General features: G+C 41.5%; 1 protein-coding gene across 14 annotated transcripts in view; it reads right to left on the bottom strand.

The window, feature by feature from the left end:
• Nucleotides 1-393: 393 nt before the first annotated feature.
• Nucleotides 394-10754, bottom strand: part of LOC109042497 (adenylate cyclase type 5) — a 184497-nt gene continuing 174136 nt past the window's right edge. For all 14 annotated transcript variants that reach the window (XM_072300004.1, XM_072299996.1, XM_019059272.2 and 11 more), the window contains 4 exons: nt 10069-10227; nt 6885-7029; nt 3214-3314; nt 394-2004 (listed from right to left, as the gene is read on the bottom strand). In XM_072300004.1, the coding sequence (XP_072156105.1) occupies nt 426-2004; nt 3214-3314; nt 6885-7029; nt 10069-10227 (1984 nt within the window). In that variant the 3' untranslated portion in view covers nt 394-425. The remainder of the gene's footprint in view (nt 2005-3213; nt 3315-6884; nt 7030-10068; nt 10228-10754) is intronic.

The raw sequence follows: 10754 nt of genomic DNA, 5'->3' as shown, positions 1-10754 counted from the left end.
ATGTTACTTTTACCTATTTGTGTGGTACTATTTGCACCTGGTACGAGGTAGGATTGCCATGCGTTGATATCGTGCTAAAAATTTTTTTTCTTTCATGAATCCAATAAGTCACGATGGCCCGCAATTTTCCATTGGTTTCTCCACCGCGATCCACGTTTCGGCACATAGACATGAAAAATCATCGAAAACCTCGGCGGACGAGGCGGAATCTCCGAGGGATTCCGCTCCGATCTGTTCTCGACAGATCGGAGCGCCGTGACGCCGCGGACGCCGCGGCATCGCTCCGCTCCTTAGTTGCCGCTCCCATTGAAACGCGTGTAACAGATTTCCCTTGCGTCCGCCGCGTACGATTCCGCGGCGGCATTCCGCGTCTTAATTGCCGTACCTTTAGAGACTCGGTTGAAGTCTCGATAACAGAGCATCCTCTACCCATCTTCCTCAGGGCCTGCGTCCAAGAAGTACGTCTCCATATCACCTTTGCCCTTGACCTCTATATGCCCTCTGTACGTTAGTTTATAGCCCCTCTCTTTCAATATTTGATACACCTCCTGCGTAACTTGAATCTTATCTATGACCCCCGTCGAGTCCATCCTACTCGCAATGTTAACGGCGTTCCCCCAAATATCGTACTGCGGCTTCCGGGCCCCGATAACGCCGGCCACCACCGGGCCGATGTTGATGCCTATCCGAATCTTAAAGCTATTGAAGGAATGTTCGTTCACGTAAGCCAGCTGCTGCTTGATCCTGAAGGCGTAGTCGGCCATGGCGAGAACGTGGCTCATGTTCTCGAGGTCACACGTGCTGCGGGTCAACCCCGCGGCGGCCATGTACGTCGCCCCCGTCGACTTGATCTTCTCGATGCAGTGGAACTTCTCCTCGCTCAGGAGCTCGTCGAAGTCGGCGATGATCTCGTTCAGGAGCCGGAGACACTCGACGCCCTCGTTGTTGGCCTCCAGCTCGACGTAGAACTCGGAGAAGTTGGGTATCGACGCGAACATTATGCAAACGGACTCGCACTGCTCGTGGTAGAGTTCGTCCGACTGCTTATCAGCGGCCAGGAAGTGTTCCGCGACGTGGACCGGGAGGATGTTGGCGAGGAGCTTCCGGTTGTAGGCTTCGAGGTGCTCCATTTCCTCCTTCTCCTCGGTGGCTTGGAGCTTCCACAGGAAGTCGAGCCGGTAGGTGGCTTCGGTCTGTCGGCTGTGGATCACGAGGGCGGCCACCAGGCCGGAGATCATGACGAAGGTGAGGAGCTTGGATTTCAGGTCCTGCTCCTCGCCCACGCACGTGTAGACGAGACTCGAGAGCACGTACGGGAAGAAGACCAGAGACAAGAGGATGAGCTTGACCAGGCTGACGATGATCTGGTAGACGGCCGTCATGACCATTATCAGCTGGACGCAGTAGCTGATGAAATATATGGTGCTCGGTCCCGGCGGCCGATCGTCCAGCGGCAACTCGGAGGTTAGGTCCAAGCTGGCGTTGACGGAACTGTTTTCGGTGAAGTTCGGACCGATTGAGCAAAGATCCGCCCTGTGGAGGAACATCGGCACCGTGCTCACTGCGTAGATCACAGAGATTAGCGAAACGGCCACTATCTGCGCCACCGTTCGGGATTTGTGGATCCTCTCGGAGACTCCCCGCACGGATTCCGGCAGCTTTTTCACCTTCTTCGCCAGGATTAGGAAATTGACTAGGATTAGTACCACCCATTCGATGACTAAACTCCCGATGAGGAGTCCTGTCACTGGGAACACGATGAGCTGGACGATGGATATGGCCAGGTGGACGTAGATGGAGCAAAGGAAGTAGGTCGAGAGCATCCGGTCTTTGGCCACGCCGTATTTTCGCTCGACGTTTTTGTCGATGAAAGTGAGTAGGAAAGGCCGGCAATGCTCCGAGCGGAGCCTGTCGATGCTTCTGGCGTCGATAGCTCGCATTAGATACTCGTTCACTTCCTCCTCCGTGCTTTTCGACTGGGAACTTTCACGCCAACCTCCGAGCCTGAAACATGGGAGCGCTTCGCGTCAGATAAAATCATTGGAAAGTTTCTTCGTGGAAAGAAACTTGTAAAAATTGTGTAAAAATAATCCTGACGCGTGGGCCGTGTTCAAAAAGTTATTTATGGCAATTAGAGGAGGTTGAAGTACTAGAGGCTGAACTTTTTGTAGTGTCTTTCATTCACCTTAAATGGAGGTAAAAGTCTGGTGATCTACTGGTCATCAAAATTTCGGGCCTCTACTTAAAAATAAATAAATAAGTAATAGCGAAAATAAAAATTTAAGGATTAGCATATGAGGCCTTATATGTAACACTAGCTGATGTGAAAAATTACCTTTTCGAAACACGCTTAAAAACTGCTTTGTTCACACAAAAATTTATATGTTCGGCTCTCGCATAATGTACAGATCTCGAGGATCACATCTCAAGTATTTTCTCAAAATTTTCTCGATGCCAAAACAGATTTTTGAATCTGTTTCGAAAAGGTAATTTTTCACATCCGCCATTGTTACATATAAATCCTCATATGCTCTTGTTCTTGTCACATATTTTTTTTTCAGATAAAATAGACTTTTTGGTAATTTTTCCATTTCCATCTTAGGTACTCCATTTTTATTTAGCAGTAAAAAAGAATGAAAAATCGAATAGCATAAATTAAAGTAGTAAAACCATCGAGATACTTGGATATTTCAAAATCGCGGCATCTTTTTTTGCCTTGAGACTCATTCCTCGACCCTTCCCGATCGAACTCGAGCTCCGTCGCCTCTCTTCCACGGTAAAAGTGAATCCAGGTTTTTAATGCGTTACCTTTTTGTCGGAATGAGAGGCCCCAAATGATAAAGGCCAGGAAGGACTGATTAAAAAGATTGTTTTTATGAACAAACAAAAAATGAAATGGCATGTTTCAGTGTCATACAAGTTTTGTCAAACACGTGCATGGTTATCACTGAGCATAATGGAACCTCTCCTCTCCCTCACAAAAAAGCGTCAGTTCGGCACAAAAACGTATCTACCAACCAACCACTCACTTTTTGAGTGTTTCGGGTTATAATATTTTCCACTTCACCACACCATCGCTATTCCATTATAAAATTTAAATCGTTAAAATTTCTGACACGTTTTTCCCCTTCAGAAGAACGAGTATTCGTTCAGAACAGTGATAACTAAAGTGCTTTTCATTCGGGGCCTTGAACAACTCAGAAATGTACCTACTTAGGACCTTTTCTCCTATGACCACTGTGACCCATCACTCGAAGCTCCTTTGCAATGTCACCATTCAATTTCACGCGGCTTGGCCTTTGACTGTATTCATTCTGAAAAACACGAATAAATAATTTACATTACACAATTATGAATAAAATTCTCATTCTATAATTCGAAAGGCATTAAGAATTAAAGTGATTAAAGGGACTCAAAATTTAACGAAGTTATTAATGAGATACCTAAAAGAGAATTTGCAGGTGTCTGAAATTTGATGGATTTCGGCTTTAAATGGAAACTACTGAGTGAACTGAACACGAGGATACCCTTGGTTCGTGAATTGAACAATCATTAAAGAATATATGACAAAATGATCTAATCTGCTAAAATACATGTGTTTAAATGGGAAATGCCGCCAGATAACGTCCCTAGGCGGTGCATTTTCTCACTTTTAAATCTATTTTTATACTATTTCCCATACCAGAACATTTTTTAAAAAAATACTGTGAAATCAGTTCTTTAAGCACTTTCAGATGAAAAAATGAAAAAAAATTGCATGCAAATTCTCCATTCTTTCGATATGAGATGAAACAATGAACTTTGTAAAAATGACACGTCCTTCGGAGACAAAAACAACTCTTAAAAATATTCAATTGATAATGAGGTGTCATATATTTTCAATACTAAGCCCGAGGATACAATCCGGGGATATAAAAAAAACAAGGGTTAAAAAATGAAGCTTCAAGATCCCTCTGAAATTTAATTCGAAACAATATATAAACTGCCCTCCCGCAAACGCGCGGTCAATGCTACGAATCATCCCGAAAGAGGTGAAGCTTAATTGCTCGAAGGACGGCGTGATTATTCAAAAGATAATAGCCGCCCTTTTCATCGAGGACCGGGCCGAATGGCTACTGGAAGGGGGCGCGGAGTAAATACGCCTCCAGCGTGACGCCCCCCCCCCCTTCCCGGCACAACGCCCGGATCGGGAAACTGATGAGGCGTGAAAGGCGATATTTCTGGTGAGAAAACAGCCGCGGCCGAAAATACCCCGATTCCATTCGGATTCGCCCTCCAGCGGAGAGATTACGGCCGTATTTTTAGGAGCTCCGATGAAATTGAAAATCTGGGCAATTCCAGACGTATCAATCATATTCCGGTGGCGTCGCGTCGAGGCCCCGGGTAGAGCACCGCGCAAAATTGCGTGTGTTATTGCGCCGAGTCAACACCAGTAAATGTTGATCGGAATCTAGTGCAAACCGCATCCAGCCGCGCGAGTCACGAGTTGACGGATCTATGGAAATTCGGTGGCGAATTGTTGTGTCGTTGCCGATGTTCGAATATGAATTAAAATGCAGATGGAAACTTTTGAATATTTTGAAATGTTATTAAAAATTAAAGGGAAGCGTCAATAAAATTTTAATTCTACATTCATAAAATGCAGGATGATAGAAAAGTGCTGGGCCTGTGCAGTTTAAAGGGAAATTATGACCAGTAGACGCAATATTTAGAATTTTACACCTCGACCGCGTTTAGCAGAAAAGAACCAAGCCATATCAGCTATTTCCAAAAGCTCGGCAATGTAATTTTTTAAAAGAGAACGTTTATGCAGATTCTTTTGAAAATTTTAGGAATTTGCTTCGTAATATGCAGAAAATTCACTAAAATTTGCACGAAAATCCGCACAACCGTTTTCATGTAAAACATTTTTCTCCGATTTTTGGCGATAGCTGAAGTGGCTTAGTTCCTTTCTGCTTAACGCGGTCCGTTTAAGATCGGATTGTGCTGAAAATGAGTCCACAAGTTTTAAGGGAAAATGAAGGCCCGATAGCTCAAAAATTAGAAAAGTAGTAAGGTGTGACTGATGAGCAAAATTAAAAGGCAAATCAATATAAGTCGCACAAAAGGACCCAAGCAAGAATATCCAATGCAACTGCCTGAGTTTCCTCCCTTCAGTCTTGACACTAACTGGCGGTCATTGAGCCTGTAATCCAATTATTTTCTTTTCCTTTTTTCCTGTTTTTTTTTCTTTTTTCTCTCTTTTTTTTCTTCTTCTTCTCTTAGATTAGTAACGCCCAGCACTATATTCTATCGTCATGTTTTCTACAGTATTCGGGGCGTTTTTTTATTGTTGTTTTTCTCGTTATATAGGGCTGAAATTGGTTTTTTTCTGACTCCCTGACTTACGTTCCAAAGGCACAACTTTGACTAGCACCCAAGAGGAAAAAATGCAATTTCAAGGACTATATCGATGACAAAAGTGCGAAACCACGTATCTCCGTTTGCGACGTGGCAGACTTCCTGTCACGCTTTATTTTTACTTTGGAAAGCCACTCAACGTAATTCCTTGAAAAATTCCTTGATCTTTCATCTCAGCCAGTAGAATATTCTGTATGAATTTCAAGCTGTAATGATCAGTTGTTTCTCTTCGAAAAAATAAAAGAGAAGCGGGAATTTTGAAATACCGCAATAGAGATACGTGATTTTGCACTTTGGCTATAGACATGCCTTTGGTAGAAAGGATTAAAAATAAAACTTCTCAGACACACAATCAATCCGGTGAACCTTTTGGAATTTCGAGGAAAACTCACTGTAAGTTGAAAAGTTCCATGGAATATGACGCAAAAAAAAACTTGAACTTCAAATATTGAGGCAAAAAACAAGCCCTATACTGTTCATTCTGTCAATTTTTCAAGAGATACAGCCGTCCTAGAAGGTTTTTCTGGAGGAAAAATTGCACAAAAATCACGTGCAGCCTATAAAAAATGTCTATAAAACTATTCTCATTCCTTAATGCACAAGTTTTTAGTCCATAACGCTCATTTTTCGCGTCCTCAGACACTTTTTCTCGGTCACGGCAATCAGGTTTGCTTAGAAACAAATTGAGGAACCAAAACTAGATGATCGAACAATTTATTGAAAGATTATCAATCTTCCTCACTTATAAAATCGATTGTTTGCAAAGCGTTTGTTTTTTATCATAAAAAAAAACAAAACATGCAAAAAATGATGCTTTAAAACGATTAAAATAATTTCATATCAGCTTATATGGACACTCTGAGTACTTAGGTGCTCGGAGAAAGAAAGCCTATAGTGCTGATGGCTATTGTGGGCTTAACAATGTATTTTGAACACTCCCATCTTGTGAGTGCATTTGTATTGCTGCGAGGACGAGAAAATCTATGAGCCTCTAGTTTTCTACGCATCCAGCAGTGGCATAGCCACTGACACGGTATGATTGCTTCAGGCGTGACTCAGTGACTTCCACCCAGTTCCGAAATAGAATGGACCAATTTCTTGGTGCGCTTTCTGGGCTCAGAGCTTTTTCCATTTTCAGCTAAGAGGGATTGGACGTATTTCCGCGAAACGGGACTGTAGACGAATGAGAAAGATGGGGATGTGCTCTAGGAAGCTGCATAAGAAACAACGTTGAAGTGGGCGTGATTCCCTTTGAAGAAATGGAAAAAGCGGGATTTTGCATTCTGTCCAACGGAACTGTGTGCCAACTGGATGCAGCACTCAAGAGCCCTAGGCATGTTATGGATAGAGCTCATGAGTTGATTCCCACGCGGAGATCTAGTGGCTCATTGTATTGACTTTTTTTTTTTTTTTTTTTTTTTTTTTTCAACCGTGTTAATATACTTGGTAGTTAACCTGAAATAAACAAGCTAAACGTTACTCACATTTCGGTATGAGTCTTGCGGCACAATTAAAAAAGTTTCAATATTATGGTCTCGTAAATAAACGTTCCTCTCTCGTCCATTGCCAGGCTCGACTTTGTAAACGTCTCCTAGGTGTTTCAGCGTTTCTTTCGTGATGTGCACTCGTCTGAAACAAGTTAATCGTTATTTTGTCAAATCTGATTAAATTTATTTTGTATGCACTAGAAAAATACGATATACAGACAAAAATTTAATCCGGCTCATACATTTGCAGGAATGTTTTAAGTCCAAAATCTTGCGTTGTAAGTAACGTTAAAATTTAGTATTTTTAATCTTGTAATCACAATTAACACCGTTATATACATCGATTAAAGTCCTTTAATGGGAGAAGTTAAAACATCTCAGGAGTTCGATGTTAAAAACATAAAAAACGCTATGACTTTCAGTAATCGTTGATCAACCATTTCTCGAATTCCTTTGTCTATTTCACTGTTCATCTTTTCTACTCTTCGTATAATCTTTGCAACCGTTATAAATTCAATTTTCCTCACATATTATAGAACATAAATAATTTTTACTCGGCAGCCAATCAAAAATTGACCCCACATGCCTCAACTCTCCTACAAAAGGACTCTAGCCATACCTGAATATGGCTTGATTTCTCAGAGACACATCAGCGCCGAATGCTATTGAATACCATGTGATCTAATGACTTTCAAACTATGCAGATAACACCTCCATAAAATTTTCTACATATTTTATTTCGTACATTCATTGCGAGCATTAAGACCATAAAAAATCGATAATAATAATTAAAAACGGCTGACCGTAATTCTTAGCTACACAGACATACCATGAGCACAAAATTGCAGTCAGACGTTCTAAAGAAGCGAGCCAAAGTTCCTGCGATTTGTGCATGCAACATGAACACCCATTCAGCACGAATTGTTGCACCCAGGTGTTGCTGTTGAGAAATCCATGGCGCAAACATTGTTTACAGGACTTATTGGAGATGTCGTATGGGTTTCAGAACATTTTGTCAACGATTTTTTGTCCAGTAGTTTACGCCCACGCCCACACGTAAAATAAGCAGCAGTGACTTGGTCCAAGCGTTATGTTTTAGTCAGCATGTAGAATTTTGTTGGCAATTAGAAATTGAGAGAGAAGGAGGTGTTGCTGTGGTTGCTCATTTTCTAAATGAAATGTTACTTTCTCATTTTGATTCATCTTTTTAAATTGTCATTGGTGAATATATGGTTTTCTTTCTATCCTTAAATTATTCGATGTACAATATACCTTACAAATATATAGGTGCTTTTTTATTTTTTTTTTACGAAATTATTACTTCATTTTGTAACATTAATATTTTTAAAACGTGACAAATATTTGTAAAACCTTTTCCAAGCGATGGCATCGATAATATTAATCTCAATGAGCCGCGGTTGTGCCAAAAGAAACTGTAAAAATGAATAAAAGAGGAAAGAGAACTAAGAAGCACGCACTCTTTACTTTTAACCCATTTGTACATCGATTGTTGCGCGTACACCTCGTTGCAGCACGGTAAAAGCACAAAATGTAAAAGAAAAAATTAAAATGCCTTGGAAATCATTAAATTTGACACGGAACCGCCAATATTTAAAAAACACATTATATTATTACTCTCCTTTGATAAATTGATACATATATTTTTCCCATCAATTTAAATGAGAATAATCAATGGGAGGTGTGCAAACATTTCAAAATCATGAGTTAAAAAACGCTGACTATGCGAGTATAAATATTAAAGCCTAAGAGAGCAGAGCAGAGAGGAGCGGCCGGCGTGCTGCCAGCGCGAGAGGCTCACTGGCGCCTACAAACCTAAGTGGATACTTCACGCGTTGCACAATGCTTGAAGTATCCACTTAGATTTGTAGGCGCCAATGCGCGTTCCGCGCTGGCCGCCCGCCCACCTTGCGGCGGCGCCTGAAGCAACTATTTCACAAGAGAGGTGTTGCACAGTATTATACGAAATTGAATGTATTAAGAATGACAGGCATCCTTTGGAAGTACAGATCTTTCCTCGCAAAATAAATCAAGATACTTGTCGTACACTGGAAAAATCTAAGAGCCTTTAGCTGAGGCAAAAATAGAGGTTTATCCGGTTCAGGCATAACGATGTGGGAATTTCTTGAAAGATAATTAAGTCCTGTTGCACAAAAGAGGTTTAGAGAGTTTTAGTGAATTTTGTCTACTGTAATTTTTACCAAAAATCTCAATTATACATTATTCTCCGTTGGATCAAACAACCAAAGCAAACCCTCATTCTTCCAAGACAATATGCATTTTCATTCGAAAACGTCGTGAGCAATTGTCGTTTGTATAACACGTGGACCAATTAACTTTGGGTCTCAACTGGCACGTGGACCAAAACTCCCGTACCGAAAAAACGCGTGGACGTGAATTGCAGGAAAAAACAGGTGCGCGGACAAAAAATCGTTGACGAAATGTCCTATAACCGTTGTATGTGTGAGGAATTTGGGATTTGACCTTGAAATCTTATGTGAAAGTTCGCGAGAAACACGATGGTACCACTGGTTTTCTCTGAAATCAACTCCCAAGCTCAAAAAAGCTCTCAATTTGAGGCCAAGATGGAGGGGATATCCCACGCTATCCTGAGAGACCACGTCTACAGCATGACAAACTCTCCATGCAAAGATAGGGAGCAAATACATTGGCAGGGCTGCCGTGTTTTCAGTTTTAGAGTCCCCAACTAAAGTGCCAGCCCTGTCAATGTATTTGCTTCCTATCTTCGCATGGAGAGTTTGTCTTGATGTAGAGGTGGACTCTCAGGGTAGGGTGGGATATCCCCTCCATTTTGGCCTCAACTTGAGAGCTTTTTTGAGCTTGGGAGTTGATTTCAGAGAAAAGCTATGGCACCGTCGTGTTTTTCGCGAACTTTTACATAAGAATCAATGGTCAAATCGCAAATTCCTCACATATGCAACATCTCCATTGCTGCATTTTCTGAGGAAAAATCTACTGAAGAACTTTGACAATGGTTTGAGGCCACGCCCCTTCCTTCCATTATGTTCAAAGTTTTCCTCTTTACTGTGGTAAATTTCTTCAATTTCTCTCTCAACTTTTACAACGTTAACAGGTCCCGTTGCTCTGTTGGAAGATTAAAAATCGAATTTTCTTGACGGAAACGGCTTGAATGTCGACTTACCCAGGAAGACCACCGCTCTCCATATAGTTGGCAAGTGTGACGTCATTAGACCAAACATCAAACTGCCATTTTCGAAGTCCAAGCACTCCGCAATGGACACGGCCCGAGTGGATGCCCACACGCATGTTCACATCCACATGCATGATGTCACGAACCAGCCTGGAATTCAAAATAATCTCATTCTTAAACACGTCATTTTTCTTCTGAACCTCACTCAGAGACAAAGTATATTCTAGGGACCTTGAACCAACAATCTATGTAATGTAATCGGGTGAGGAAAGTGTTACGTTGAAGGGTCAAAACTACTTTTGGATTACATTTTGCAATAAGGAAACACTAGCTCTGGCTCTTCCATAAAGACACCTTTCTGCTTAGGGAAACCAATAGCATATAAGTTGTTTCTAAAATGAACCAAAAAGAATGGTTCCCTGTTGCAATATGTAGTCCTTCTCACCTAATGATGATTGCTGAGAAACTTATTCAGCGGATAATTCGTCAAATGATGGATTCATTTTTGCGAAACTGATGGGACTTCCTTAATATAAGGAGCTGATTGCTGATCAACTTTGAAAACTATACCCTAAGCATGTTCCGAACCCATTCTTACCAGCCCGCCTTCAAAAACTGAAGTAGGCAACATGAGGTTCGAGAGCAGTAATAAATACTTGTAGAGGTTTGGTAACATT

This window comes from Bemisia tabaci, chromosome 4 (genome assembly GCF_918797505.1).
Source record: "Bemisia tabaci chromosome 4, PGI_BMITA_v3".
NCBI lineage: Eukaryota > Metazoa > Arthropoda > Insecta > Hemiptera > Aleyrodidae > Bemisia > Bemisia tabaci.
Note: the sequence above shows the minus strand (reverse complement) of the source record. Positions and strands in the feature narration are given on the sequence as shown.